At 33.9% G+C, this 16312-nt stretch overlaps 1 protein-coding gene across 1 annotated transcript in view; it reads right to left on the bottom strand.

Annotated features, from left to right (window-relative positions):
- Positions 1-16312, bottom strand: part of ADAM32 (ADAM metallopeptidase domain 32) — a 200221-nt gene that overhangs the window by 118057 nt on the left and 65852 nt on the right. The window contains exon 10 of the mRNA XM_068531996.1: positions 14383-14464. Coding sequence (XP_068388097.1) covers positions 14383-14464 — 82 coding nt within the window. The remainder of the gene's footprint in view (positions 1-14382; positions 14465-16312) is intronic.

Raw genomic sequence — 16312 nt, forward strand, 5'->3', positions numbered from 1 at the left:
GAGCTAAAGGCAATAAATAGCAAACTAAATAATGCAGAAGAACAGATAAATGATCTGGAATATAGAATAATAAAAATTAATCAGAACAGCAGATTGAAAGACAAATGAAAAAAAATGAAAGCAACATATGAGATCTATGAGATAATATAAATCATGCCAATCTACAAATAATAGGAATCCCAGAAGGAGAAGAAAGAGGAAAGGGGATCGAAAATATGCTTGAAGAAATTATGGCTGAAAAACTCCCAAACCTAAAGAAGGAAACAGATATCCAGGTACAGGAAGCACAGAGGGTCTCAAACAAGGTGAACACAAACAGACCTACACCAAGACATATCATAATTAAAATGGCAAAAGATAAAGATAAAGAGAGGGTTCTAAGGGCAACAAGAGAAAAAGAGTCAGTTACAAGGGAACCCACATAAGGCTATCAGCTGATCTCTCTACAGAAACTTTGCAGGCCAGAAGGGAACGGCAAGATATATTCAAAAGTCCTGAAAGGGAAAACTTGCAACCTAGGATACTCTATCAAGCAAGATTATCATTTAGAATAGAAGGAGAGATAAAGGATTTCTCAGACAAGAAAAAACTAAAAGAATACAGCAATACTAAACCTATCCTAAAAGAAATAATGAAAGGTCTTCTGTAAATAGAAAGAAGCAAGAATCTATAGGAAAGGGAAAACTACAACAGGAAAGGCAAATATATAAAAAAGATTAAAGATCACTTAAATAAGCCAGTACATAGATTAAAAAACAATCGAAAAGTTCTGTGAAAGCGATTATAACTACAATGAACAGCAAAGAAATAAACATGAAGACGTAAAAATCACAAAATTTGGGGGAAGGGAGTAAGAAAATGTAGATCTTTTAGAATGTGTTTGAGCTCATTTGACTACCAGTCTAAAGCAAGTAGATATAGTTATGGGCTAACATACTTGAAAACCAGGGTAACCACAAATCAAAAACATATAATAGATTCACAAAAACCAAAAACAAAGGAACTCGAGCATAATACAAAAGAAAACCATCAAACCACAAGAGGAAAAACAAAAATAATAAGGAACAAAGAAGAAATACAAAGTCAACTGGAAAACAAGGTTTAAAATGGAAATAAATATATACTTCTCAATAATTACTTCAAACGTCAATGGAGTAAATGCTCCTATCAAAAGACACAGAGTGGCAGACTGGATAATAAAACAAGAACCTACAATGTGCTGCCTACTAGAGAACCACATTAGGGCCAAAGATACATATAGATTGAAAGTGAGGGGTTGGAAAAGATATTTCATGCAAGTGGAAATGACAAGAAAACAGGAGTAGCAATACTCATATCAGACAAAATAGATTTTAAAACAAAGCCCATAAAGATAATCTCAAAATGGCTTAAAGACTTAAATATAAGACAGGACACCAAAAACTACTAGAAGAGAACACAGGAAAGACATTCTCTGACATCAATTGTAGTGATGTTTTCTTAGGTCAGTCTCCCAAGGCAGTAGAAATAAAAGCAAAAATAAACAAGTGGGACCTAATCAAACTTACAAGCTTTTGCATAGCAAAGGAAACCATACAATGAAAAGACAACCTACAGACTGGGAGAAAATATTTGCCAATGATGCTACTGACAAGGGCTTAATTTCTAAATATACAAACAGCTCATACAACTCAATAACAAAAAAACAAACAAACCAATCAAAAAAAGGGCAGAAGACCTAAATAGACATTTCTCCAAAAAAGACATACAGATGGCCAATAAGCACATGAAAAGCTGATCAACATCACCAATTATCAGAGAAATGCAAATCAAAACTACAATGAGATATCACCTCACACCAGTCAGAATGGCCATCATCAAAAAAATCTATAAACAATAAGTGCTGGAGAGGGTGTGGAGAAAAGGGAACCCTCCTACACTGTTAGTAGGAATGTAAATTGGTGCAGCCACTATTGAAAACAGTATGGAGGTTCCTTAAAAAACGAAAAGTAGAGTTACAATAGGATCCAGCAATCCCACTCCTGGGTATATATCTGGAAAAAATGAAAACTCTAATTCAAAAAGATACTTGCACCCCAATGTTCACAGTAGCACTATTAACAATAGCCAAGACGTGGAATCAACTAGTGTCCATCGGTAGATGACTGGCTTAAGAAGATATATATACAATGGAATATTACTCAGCCATAAAAAAGAATGAAATATTGCCATTTGTAGAAACGTGCATGGACCTAGAGAGCATTGGGTTGGCCAAAAAGTGCCTTCGGTTTTTAAGTAAAAATAAAAGACACATTTTTCATTTTCATCAAGAACTTTATTGAACAACATATTCACCATTTTGTTCCACTACCTTCTGCCATTTTCCAGGCAACTTCATAATTCCATCTTCCCAAAACTTTTTATCTTTTTGAGCAAAGAACTGTTCCACATGTCTGTTACAGTCTTCCAGGCAACTGAAATTTTTTCCATTAAGAAAATTGTGTAAAGACCAAAAAAATGGAAATCCAAAGGTGCAATGTCTGGTGAATACGGCGGATGAATCAGAATGTCCCAGCCAAGATGTAACAGTTTTTGCCTGGTCATCAAAGAAACACGTGGTCTTGCATTATCCTGATGGAAGATTATGTGTTTTCTGTTAACTAATTCTGGACGCTTTCCGTCGAGTACTGCCTTCAGTTGGTCTAATTGGGAGCAGTACTTGTTGGAATTAATCCTTTGGTTTTCCAGAAGGAGCTCATCATAGAGGACTCCCTTCCAATCCCACCACATACACAACATCACCTTCTTTGGATGAAGACCGGCCTTTGGTGTGGTTGGTGGTGGTTCATTTTACTTGCCCCATGATCTCTTCCATCCACATTACTACTGTACAGTTTCCACTTTTCACAATTTGTTTTAAAAACGGAATGTTTTCATTACGTTTAAGTAGAGAATTGCATGCGGAAATACGGTCAAGAAGGTTTTTTTCACTTAACTTTTGTGGAACCCAAACATCAAAGTGATTAACATAACCAAGCTGGGGCAAATGATTTTCCATGCTTGATTTGGTTATTTTGAGTATGTCGGCTATCTCCCACCTGGTATAACGTTGACTATTCTCAATTAATATCTCGATTTGATCGCTATCAACTTCAACTGGTCTACCTGATCATAGAGTGTCGCCCAGCGAGAAATCTCCAGCACAAAACTTTGCAAACCACTTTTGATATGTTCGATCAGTCACAGCACCTTCTCCATACACTGCACAAATCATTTTTTGTGTTTCAGTTGCATTTTTACCTTTCTTGAAATAATAAAGCATAATATGCTGAAAATGTTGCTTTTTTTCTTTGATCTTCAATATTAAAATGACTATATAAAAATGCACCAATTTTGATAAATCTTTTTTTAAATGCACACTGATATGACAGCTGTCACATACAATCTAACAAAATTGTTTCAAATGAAGTTAAAGACAACTAAGTGCTACTACAGCCATCTTACAGAAAAAAACCGAATGAACCTTTTGGCCAACCCAATATTACACTTAGTGAAGTAAGTCAGACAGAGAAAGACAAATACTATATGATATCACTTACATGTGGAGTCTAAAAAATAATACAAATGAATCTATATGCAAAACGGAAAAAGAATCAAGGACATAGAAAACAAACTAATGGTTACCAAAGTGAGAGGGAGTAGGGAGGTACAAAGAAGGAGTATGGAATTAACAGATACAAACTATTATACATAAAACAGATAAGCAATAAGGATCTACTGTATAGCACAGGAAATTGCATTCAATACCTTTTAATAACCTATAATGGAATATAATCAGAAAAAATAACTGAATCACTATGTTGTATACCTGAAGCTAACACAATATTGCAAGCAATTATACTTCAATTTAAAAAATGATGGAACTAATAATAGAAACAGAAAAATCTATTAAAATAGTTGGAGACATCAACATCTCTCTATCAGTAATTTACAGATGAAGCAGGTAGAAAATTAGGAGGAATACAGATGACATAAAATTCACTATTAATCAATTTGATCTAATTGATATTTATAGAGTACTCCACTTAACAACAGGAACACATTTTTTTAAGCTCACATAGATCACTCAGTAAGATATGCTGCATTCTGCATTATAGAACATTCCTTTAAATATTTATAAAAATATAAATAAACCATGTTAAGAGTGTTCTCAAACTAAATGGAATTAAACTAAAAATTAACTAAAAATCAAAAACAAAAAGATAGCTGGAATTTTCCCAAAATATGTGGGAAATGAACAGCATGATTCTAAATAATCACCTGGTCAAAGAAGAGTCTCAAGGTCTCCTTGAATTCAATGAAAATGAAAACACAACTTACGTGAATCTGCGGGATATAGTGAAAATAGTCATTAGAGGGAAATGTATAGTGTTAACTGAACACCTTTGGTTTTGGTCTTTATTTTCAGCCATTGTAATTTCCTAAAAGATTAAGAGCAAAAGCAATAAAAGCATTGTTTGTTATAATTGTGGGATTTTGGTCCCAAAATAGCTCAGGAAAGATAAAAGTGAAAGGAGCATCTTTTGTTATTCATAATATGCCCCTTTCAATCATAGTTTATGTTAATGATGTATTTTTGGAAAGCCCTATGGATGGAGAGGAACCAACTATTTAATTAAAGGGTGGCAACTTTCACCCTGCTCCAGGCCTCTAGTAAGGGAAGAGGGGCTGGAGATTGAGTTCAATCACCAATGGCCAGTGATTACACCAATCATGCTAAGGGACAAAATGCAGCCTCCATAAAAGAACCTGAAGGAGTTCAGGGAGCTTCTGGGTTTGTGAACACGTGGAGGTATCAGAAGTGCAGCATCCCTGAGAAGGGTACTGAGACTCGGCAATACTTCTCCCATACCTTGCCCTGTGCATCTCTTCCATCTGAATGTTCCTGAGTTGTATCCTTTTATAACATTGATGATATAGTAAAAAATATATATAAGGAATACGGCAAAATGAGGAGACAGAGGAATATGTTCCAAACAAGGGAACAACACAAAACTCCAGAAAAAGAACTAAACAGTGAGAAAAGCAATTTATAGAGTTCAAGGTAATGATCTTAAAGATGCTCAATAAACTCTGGAGAAGAGTAGATGAACACAATGATAATTTCAACAGAGTTAGAAAATATAAAGAGGAACCTAACAGAGCTAAAAAACACAATAACTGAAATTAAGACTATACTATAAGAAATCAACAGTAGATTAGATAATACAGAGGAATAGATCAGCAAACTGCAGGACAGAGTAGTAGATATCACCAAAGCAGGAAAGGAAAAAAAAAATTTTTAATGAAAACAGTTTGAGAGAGACCTCTGGGATGACATCAAGCATACTAACATTCCCATTACAGGGGTCCCAGAATGAGAAAAGAGAGAGAAAGGGGCAGAGAACATAATTGAAGAAATAATAGCTGAAATTTTCCCTAACCTGGAGAAAGAAACAGATATCAAGGTCTAAAAAGCACAGAGTCCCAAACAAGATGAACCCAAAGAGGTCTACACCAAGACACATTATAATTAAAATGCCAAAAATTAAAAAGAGAAATATTAAAAGCAGCCGGAAAAAAGCAACCAGTTACATACAAGGAAACTCCCATAAGACTATCAGCTGACTTTTCAGTAGAAACTCTGCAGGCCAAAAGAGAGTGGCATGATGATATATTCAAAGAGATGAAAGAAAAAAACCTACAACCAAGAATACTTTACCAGGCAAGGTTATCATTCAGAATTAAAGGAGAGATAAATGTTTTATGGACAAGCAAAAGCTAAAAGAGTTCACCACTAAACTGGCTTTACAAGAAATGTTGAAGGGACTTCTCTAAGCACAAACAGCCATATCTAGAAACATGAAAGTTATGAAAGGAAAAAAATCTTTTTGGAAAGGCAAACATAGAGTAAAGGTGTAGATCAATTGGTTATAAAGCTAGTAAAAAGGTTAAAATATAAAAGTAGTAAAATCACCTATATCCACAATATGTAGTAAGAGATACACAAAACAAAAAGTGTAAAATATGATGTCAAAAATATTAAACATGGGCAGGGGGGGTGTAAATGCAGGGTTGTTAGAATGCATTCAAACTTAACAGATCATTGACATAAAATAGTCATGTACATATGTAGGTTGTTATATATGAACTCATGGTAACCACAAACCAAAAACTTATAATAGATACACAAATACAAAAAAGGAAAGTTATCCAAACAAAACGCTAAAGATAGTCATCAAATCAAAAGGGAAGAGAGAAAGAAAAGAAGGAACAAAAAAGAGCTACTACAATTAGAAAACAATAAACAAAATGGAAATAAATACATACTTAGCCATATTTTACTTAAATGTAAATGAACTAAAAGCTCCCAGGAAAAGAAATGGAGTGGCTGAATGGATACAAAAACAAGACCCATATAAATGCTGCCTGCAAGAGACTCACTTCAGCTCTAAAGACATGCACAGACTGAAAGTAAGAGAATGGAAAGTGATATTCCATGCAAATAAAAATGAAAAGAAGGCTGGGACAGCAACACATATCAGATGAATAGACTTTAAATCAAAGACTGTAATAAACAAAAAGAACAATACATAATGACAAAGGTATCAATCCAACAAGAAGATATAAAAATTGTAAATACATATGCACCCAACATAGGAAAACCTAAATAGATAAAGCAAATATTAACAACCTAAAGGGAAAAACTGACAGTAATTCAACATAGCAGGGGACTTTAACACCCTACATACATCAACGGAAAGATCATCCACAGGCAAAACCAACAAGGAAACAATGGCCGTAAATGACATATTAGACAGATGTAATTAATAAATATAATAGATAATAGATGAAATTAATAGATTCCATCCAAAAACAGCAGACTATACCTTCTTTTCAAGTGCACATGGAGCATTCTCCTGGATAGATCACATGCTAGGCTACAAAAAATGATTCAATAAATTTAGGGAGACTAAAATCATATCAAGCATCTGTTCTCACCACGGGACATAAGATTAAAAATCATCAACAAAAGAAAATGCAAAAAATACAAACATGTGGAGTGTAAAAAATATGCTACTAAACAACCAATGGGTCACTGGGGAAATCAAGAGGAAATCAAAATATACCTTGAGACAAATGAAAATGGAAACACAATGATATATAATCTACAGGATGAAGCAAAAGCAGTTCTAAGAGGGAAGATTATAGCACTACAAGCCTACCTCAATTAACCAGAAAAATATCAAACGATATAACCTTAAACCTAAAAGACTAGGCGAAGTATAAACAAAGCCCAAAGTTAGGAGAAAGAAGGAAATCATAAAGATCAGAGGGGAAATCAATGAAATAGAGACAAAAAACAAACAAACAAAGAAACAAAAAACAATAGAAAAGATCCATGAAACTAAGAGCTGGTTCTTTGAAAAGATTTTTTAAAATTGATAAATCTTTCACCAGGCTCATCCAGAAAAAAGAGGGAGCCCAAATAAAATCAGTAACTAAAGGGAATTTACAACAGACACTACAGAAATATAAAGTATCATGAGGGATTACTACAAACAATTATATACCAACAAGCTAAACAAACTAGAAGTAATGGATAAATTCCCAGAAATGTACAATCTTCCAAGACTGAATTACGAAGAAATAGAAAATCTAAAAAGATGAATTACCAGTAATAAAATTGAATCAAAACCCAAAAGAGTCCCAAAAAACAAAAGTCCAGGACCCTAACAGCTTCACAGGCCAATTCTACCAAACACCTATCCTTCCAAAATTTTGAAGAGGAAGGAATGTTTACAAACTCATTCTACAAGGTCAGCATCATTCTGAATCCAAAACCAGACAAAGACACCATACACACACACACACACACACACACACACACAGGGAAATTACAGGCCGATATCACTAATAAACATAGGTGTAAAAATCCTCAACAAAATATTAGCAAACCAAATTCAACAATATATTAAAAGGATCATACACTATGATTATGTGGGATTTATCCCAGGGATGCAAGGATGGTTCAATATCTGCCAATCAATCAGTGTGATACACCATATTAACAAATTGAAGAATAAAAGTCACATGATCATCTCAATAGATGCACAAAAAGCTATTGACAAAATTCAACACCCATTTATGATTTAAAAAAAAACTTTCAACAAAGTTGGTACAGAGGGAACATACATCAACATAATAAAGGTCATATACGTCAAACCCACAGCTAATATCATACTCAACAGTGAAAAGCTGAAGGCATTTCCTCTAAGATTAGGAGCAAGACAAGGATGTCCACTCTTGCCACTTTTATTCAACATAGTATTAGAAGTCCTAGCCACAGCAATTAGACTAAAAAAAGAAATAAAAGGAATCCAAATTGGAAAGGAAGAAGCAAAACTGTCACTGTTTGAAGATGACATGATACTATATGCAGAAAATCCTAAAGATGCCACAAAAAACTATTAGACCTAATAAATGAATTCAGTTAAGTTCCAGGATACAAAACTAATATACAGAAATCTGTTGTTGCATTTCTATATACTAACAATGAACTATCAGAAAGAAATTTTAAGAAAACAATCCCCTTTAAAATTGCATTAAAAAAAAATACCTAGGAATAAATCTAACCAAGGAGGTGTAAGAACCATACTCAGAAAACTATAAAACACTGATGAAAGAAATTGGAGACAACACATATAAATAGAAAGCTATATGGGTTCATGGACTGGAAGAATTAATATTGTTAAAATGACCATACTAGCCAAGGCAATCTACTTGGCTTCAATTATCCCTATCAAAACACCAATGGCATTTTTCACAGAGTTGGAACAAATACTTCTAAAATTTGTGTGGAAACACAAAAGTCCCAGAACAGTCAAAGCAATCTTGATAAAGAACAAAGTTGTAGTTATCATGTTCCCTGATTTCAAATTATACTACAAAGCTACAGTAACCAAAACAGTATGGTCCTGGTACAAAAACAGACACATAGATTAATGGAACAGAATTGAGGGTCCAGAAATAAACCCTAGCTTATATGGTCAGTTAAGCTGTGACAAAGGAGGCAAGAATAATTAATGGGAAAAAGATAGTCTCTTCAATAAGTGGTGTTGGGACAATTGGACAGGTACATGCAAAAGAATGAAACTGGACTACTTTCTCACACCATATACAATAAAAAAAAAACACAAAAACTTGAAATGGATTAAAAACTTAAATGCAACACCAGAAACCATGAAACTCCTGGAACAAAACATAGGAAGTATGCTCTTTGACATCAATCTTAGCAATATTTTTGTACCTGTGTCCTCAAGCAAGGAAAATAAAAGTAACAATAAACAAATGGTACTACATCAAACTAAAAAGCTTTTGCATAGTGAAGAAAACCAACGACAAAATTAAAAGGTAAACTACTAAGTGGGAGAAAATATTTGCAAACAATATATATAATAAGGGGTTAATATTCAAAATATACAAAGAACTCACACATCTCAACATCAAAAAAACCCCTGAAAACCTGATATAAAAATGGGCAGAGGACCTGAACAGACATTTTCCCAAAGAAAGCATACAGATGGCAAACAGACACATGAAAAGATGCTCAAAAACACTAATCATCAAGGAAATTAAAATCAAAACCACAGTGAGAAACCACCTCACACCTGTCAGAATGGCTGTCATCAAAAAGACAAAAACAAGTGTTGGCAATGATGTGGAGAAAAGGGAGCCCCTGTGCATTGTTGATGGGACTGTAAATTGGTGCAGCCGCTATGGAAAACAGTATGGAGGTTCCTCTTAAAATTAAAACTTGGACTGCATATAATCCAACAATTTCACTTGTGGGTGTTTTTCCAAAGAAAACAAAAACACTAATACTAAACAACATGTACCCCAATGTTCATTGCAGCATTATTTACCATAGCCATGATATGGAAACAACCTAAGTATCCATTGTTAGATGAGCGGATAAAGAAGATATGACATGTGTGTATATACATATACATACATATATATATGTATGTATATGTATACACACACACACACATACACACACAGTAGATTAATACTCGGCCAATAAAATCTTGCCATTTGCACCTACTGTATAACACAGGGAACTCTGCTCAATATTATGTAACAACCCAAATGGGAAAAGAATTTGAAAAAGAATAAATACATGCATATGTATAACTGAATCACTTTGCTGTACACCTGAAACTAACACAACATTGTTAATCACCTATACACCAATATAAAATAAAAAGTCAAAAAAAATTAAAAATAAATTTTAAAAAAATATTGCCATTTGTTGTACAGATGAACCTGTTTACAAGGCAGAAATAGAGACACAGATGTAGTGAACAAATGTATGGACACCAAGGGGGGAAAGGGGGAGGGAGGGTGGGATGAACTGGGAGATTGGGACTGACATATATACACATTTATACAATATGTATAAAATAGGTAACTAATGAGAACTTGCTGTATAGCACACGAACTCTACTCAATGCTCTGTGGTGACCTAAATGGGAAGGAAATCCAAAAAAGAGAAGATATATGTATACATACAGCTGGTTCACTTCACTGTACAGCAGAAACTAACACGACATTGTAAAACAACTATACACCCCCCCAATAAAAATCTTGCCATTTGCAAAAACATGGAAGGTCTATCTGGAGAGTATTACACTGAGTGAAATAAGTCAGACAGAGAAAGACAAATATGTATGCTCTCACTTATATTTGAAATCTAAAAACAAAAGAAACAAACAAAAGAAAATGAAAACAAACTCAGGTAGCAAAGACAGATGGGTGGCTGCCAGAGAGGAGGGGGTGGGGTGGTGGTGAAACAGGTAAAGTGGATTAAGAAGTACAAACCTCCAGTTATAAAATAAATAAGCCATGGGGGTATAATATACAGCATATGAAATAAGGTCAATAATATTAACTTTGTATGGGGACAGACAATTACTAGACTTGTCATGACTTTTTGTAAGGTATGCAAATGTCAAGTCACTACGTAGTACACCTGAAACTAACATAATGTTGTACGTCAACTACATTTCAATTTACAAAAGGATCAAATGGAAATTGGAAGAGTTATGTATAGAGATGTTTATTAAATATTGTTTGTAATGGCAAAAATAGAAACAACCAAAATTCCCATGAAAAGCATAAAGGATACAGTGTGGCATTCATATAATAAAGTATCAAGCACCAATGCAAAAAATTTACTAGGCACAAAGGATTTTGAGGACAGTGAAACTACTCTCTATGACACTATAATGCTAGATATATGTCATTATATATTTGTCAAAACTCACACAATGTATACCACCAAAATGAACCTTAATGTAAGCTGTGAACTTTTGGTGGTTGTAATGTGTCAGTGTAGGTCCATCATCTGTAACAAATGCACCTCTCTGGTGTGGACGCTAACAGTGAAGGAGGTTATGTGTGTAGGGGGGCAAGGACTATATGGGATATCTCTGTACTTCCCTCTTAATTTTGCTATGAACCTAAAATTTCTCTTAAAAAACAAAGTCTTTTAAAAATTAACTGTAGGGCTTCCCTGGTGGGGCAGTGGTTGAGAGTCTGCCTGCCAATGCAGGGTACATGGGTTCGAGCCCTGGTCCGGGAGGATCCCGCATGCCGCGGAGCGGCTGGGCCCGTGAGCCACGGCTACTGAGCCTGCGCTCTAGAGCCCGCAAGCCACAACTACTGAGCCTGCGCGTCTGGAGCCTGTGTCCTGCAACGGGAGAGGCTGCGACGGTGAGAGGCCCGCGCACCGCGATGAAGAGTGGCCCCCGCTTGCCGCGACTGGAGAGGGCCCTTGCACAGAAACGAAGACCCAACACAGCCATAAATAAATAAATTAATTAATTAATTAAAAAAAAAAAATTAACTGTAATTCCATTAAATCTCAAAATTATAAGTGGAAACCAAAACAATCTATTTGCAGAATGATACAGCAGGATACAATTTATATTATGTTTAAAGCATAAAAAACAATTCTTATTTAGAAACATATTCAATTGTGGTAAAAGTATAAGAGCTTTTAAACAAAGAAATATAAAGGTTTATAAAAATATAAGTATAAAAGCTTTGTAAAAGCATCATTCCTTGAATTCAACTCCTCTAATAATTCTATCCTACATCCTGCCTCACCCACTCATTCCTATGGTTCACACTCTAGACCTTGTCAACAGATTTTTATCAATAACTGCAAGCCCTCCGTCATCTCTGTGCATGCCACATCCTGACCACTTGCTGTCTCTCCTGATAACTCCACCAGCACCTCAACTACAACAATCTGCACACCCATCAGCACAACTAAACCATGGTTCCTACATTTTCACTGTTCCTAATCTCCTTACTGACTTCTCTCCTCCTTTAAGCAGTTCAGATTCTCTTACAAACACCCTCAATTTCCTTGCCATCCTTGCACTTCATAATGAGTTGACAAAAACACAATACATCAATCTTCAGAATGTTGAGAGAGAAGGATGTTAGAACTAGGATTCTAAACCTAGCCAAATTATCAATCAAATGTGGAGGGAGAGCAAAAGTGTTTTCATTAATAAAATAACAGTGTTTGCCACTTATATACACTGTGTTCAAAATTTTTTAAACTTGAAGTTATTCTAGAAAAAGAGCAAAGAATTCCAAGAAAAGGAAAATGAAGTTTAATTTTCTGTGGCAGTTGTTTCCACCCACAGAAGTAAAATAAGTTAGAAAAAAATTGAGAAGCTCCATTAGACCTCTTTTGGTCATCAAAGCTTTACCAGAATAACAACATATTTATTTCTTGATTCAGAGTTAATACCATTTTTATATTCATGATACCATAAAATAATATTTATTGATTTAACTTAAAAATCAACCTGTAGACAAAGTACAAAAGTTCTATAAAATAAATTATAAATTTTATAACTCTTAACAATGGATATGAGAAGTGCACTATTTTACATGTCTCATTTTTCATAGCAAATAATCAATGGACTGTGCTTAAGGTAAAAAGATTTTTTAAAATAATTAATATAAATAATAAAAAACATAAATACATTAAGATGGTAATATATTATGCAATAATATTTAATATATTATATATTATTGTGTATTATATATTGTATAACATCTATAATATATAATTACATATATTATGTATATACATATAATATTTAAGAATGTGTTTAATATAGATTACTAATATTATAAGTATTAATAAAGTAATAAAAACTTCACAATATATATGACAAATAGAGAGAGTGGGTTAAATATGTCAAAGGTAATATTACCAATGTTGTCTAAAGTTTATTAATCAAAGTAGGGGTCAAAGTATATATATTTTAAATAAATAACTACCAGAGAATTTAAATAGAAATTATAAATTCTCATAGGACTTCATGAAGCGGATAAAGAAGAGAGTTTTGCTAACAAACTTTGCTTTTTATAGCTACAATTTAAACAATTTTACATATACATGCATGCAGGCATAAATTCTGTAATAAAAATAATTGGAAGAGTATCAGAAATAAAAATATGCATGCAAAATCCCATTTTTGCAAAAACATATAGTGGGGAGCCACAGTAACAGATAAAAACCCAAAGTAGGAGATACATATTAATCAAAATGTTAACAGTGATTATTGCTTCATCCCTCGGAAGATGCCAGATTATATAAGTTTCCATTTATGTTTCTATATGTTCTTTTAAAAATGGACATGAATAACATAAATTACTTTGTAATTTTAAAATACTATATAGTACTTAAACTTATTTTTAAAAAGGATGAATAGGTGGGGGAAAGGCTCAATGAATTACTTCTCTTTCAGTGATGCATCTAATTATACCAATAATTTATGTAAATATAAAATATTTATAAGAACTATAAATATTTAAAATAGACATAAAAGTTTCTTTAAATATTATGTAGAAAAATTTGAAAGATTTTAATGGATTTTTATCATACTTTTTGGTTAACCATTTGTTTTGATTTTGAAGTTAATTTATCTATAAGACTATTTTTCCAATTTTATACCTACAAGAAAAATAAATCTATTTTGGTTATAGAAATATCTTTACAGATAATTTTTCATAATGCACTCTTCTATATAATAAGGAATACATGTGTATTTATTATATTTTTATTCCACTTTAACTTCCAAATAATTGCAATAAGACACTTGTACTTCAGAATACTATTCCTTCTACATAGTTCAAAGTTTTCAGAGTGATGGAATATAAATGCAATCTCTAAATGTAAATATAAATGTGAAGTGTATAAAATATATGCTGTAATGCTGGGTAATTTTTAAATGTATTTTTTTCAAATAATAAGATTAAGTAATTACATACCAAAGCAATTCCTGCAGAATAACTGGTAACACACATCTTTCCAGGAAATGCTGCTCCCACATAATCTGGATAATCTCTATAGCTAAATAAATAAGTATATAATTATAGTTAATTTTGACAAACAATTCACAGGTGATAACTCCTGCTAGTAATTTGTCTGTAGTTCATAAATTCTAGTCTGAAGCAAATTGAAGTACAATCTTTCCGTATGTCTTTAACTGTTTCAAATTTGTAAAATAGTCTTAATTAAATGAGATTAGGCAATCTGGGTTTCTAAAACATATCCAATGGATCCAAGTTACTGATGACTTTACTGTTCTTGTGATGTTTGGTTAGGGTTACCAAAGCCTTGATCAAACATTTCAATCAAAAGCATTTTGTTGAATTACAATGAAAAATAGTTTTAATGTATGGATTAAAAGTTTTCACTCAAATGTAGAAAAGCTCACCATTTTCTCACTGGAATGATTTTATTGTTCTGCAACTTAACATTATTTTTTTCTGCTTTGAGAAGAAGAGTCCATATAAACTGCCATATAATAATAGCACTATTCTCATGCATTTACATTAACTATTCTATTTAATCCTCAAATCCAGCCAGTGAATTAGATCCTATTTTTTCCCCACTGAACAAATCAAACATCAGATGGGAAGTACAAGTAACTTGCTCAGGGCAGCACAGTTAAGTGCTGCTGAAGGATATGAACTTGGACAGTTTGAATCCAGAGCCATACTCTCAATCACTAAGATACAGATGCTCCAAACATACTCTGCCATCTTTAGAGCCCCAGCCAAAACGAACATTCCAAGACGTGTGTAAGAAAGCTTGGTACGCAATTCTCAATTTGAAACGCCTCCTCAGTCTCAACTGCACTTCACTTCACAATTGCACTGTCTCTCCACTGCTCCCTTATTCTGCCTCGCTGATATTGTTTATACGTAAGCACTTGTTTCCAAGTATTCGCCTTTAACACCCAACTTTGGCTTTACATTCCAGTATCAAAGTATTGTTTACACTCTTTCTTCATTCAAGATAGTTCTCCCAATAGAGAAGACTTTCCCCCAAACTCTATGCATACTCCTGATGACCTGGATTCAATAATAGCTATTTTTTACTTAATACGGCCCACCCAGTCTCCACATCAAATCAGTTATCAAGATTTACTGTTTTACTTCTTCAACTTTTCTTGTATCCCTCCCCTCCTTCAGAGGTTCAGCTCCAGTTATAACTATGAATTCTGTACTCTTTGAAAATAACTATTATTTAGTCCCATGTCTCTAGGCATATTGTTTCCATAACCTGGAATGCTTTCCACCTCCTTTCACTGAATTTAAACATTCCTGGGACTTCCCTGGTGGTCCAGTGGTAAAGAATCTGCCTTCCAATGCAGGGCATGAGGGTTCGATCCCTGGTTGGGGAACTGAGATCCCACATGTCACGGGGCAAGTAAGCCAGCACACCACAACTAGAGAGTAGCCCGCGCACTGCAACGAAGATCCCGAGTGCCGCAACTAAGACCCGTCGCAGCCAAAAATTTTTTAAAAATGAATTATATTAATAAGTAAAAACAATAAATATTTTTTTTAAAATTCCTCAATCTGCCTTCTCACTTTTAATTTGATTGGCACTTCTGTAGTTTGGCCCTTTTGTTATATGTTACTTCGAGTCTCTCACTCTTGCTCTTGCTCTCACTCTCATTGTTTCTTCCTCCTGTAAACTATAAACAAGTAGAGATAATGTACCAACATTAATCTTCTGGAGTGACATCAGCAAGATGGCAGAATAGGAGTCTTTTAGCCCTCATCTCTCCACAGAAACAACAATTTCGACAAACACCCACAGATGTGGCCCAAGATCCAAGGAAAGGCCCCACGCCACACTGGAGCAAAAAATCCAAGAATAGACATATTGAAGAAGGTAAAAACAGTT

The sequence above is a fragment of the Eschrichtius robustus genome, chromosome 21, assembly GCF_028021215.1.
Source record: "Eschrichtius robustus isolate mEscRob2 chromosome 21, mEscRob2.pri, whole genome shotgun sequence".
NCBI classification, from domain to species: domain Eukaryota; kingdom Metazoa; phylum Chordata; class Mammalia; order Artiodactyla; family Eschrichtiidae; genus Eschrichtius; species Eschrichtius robustus.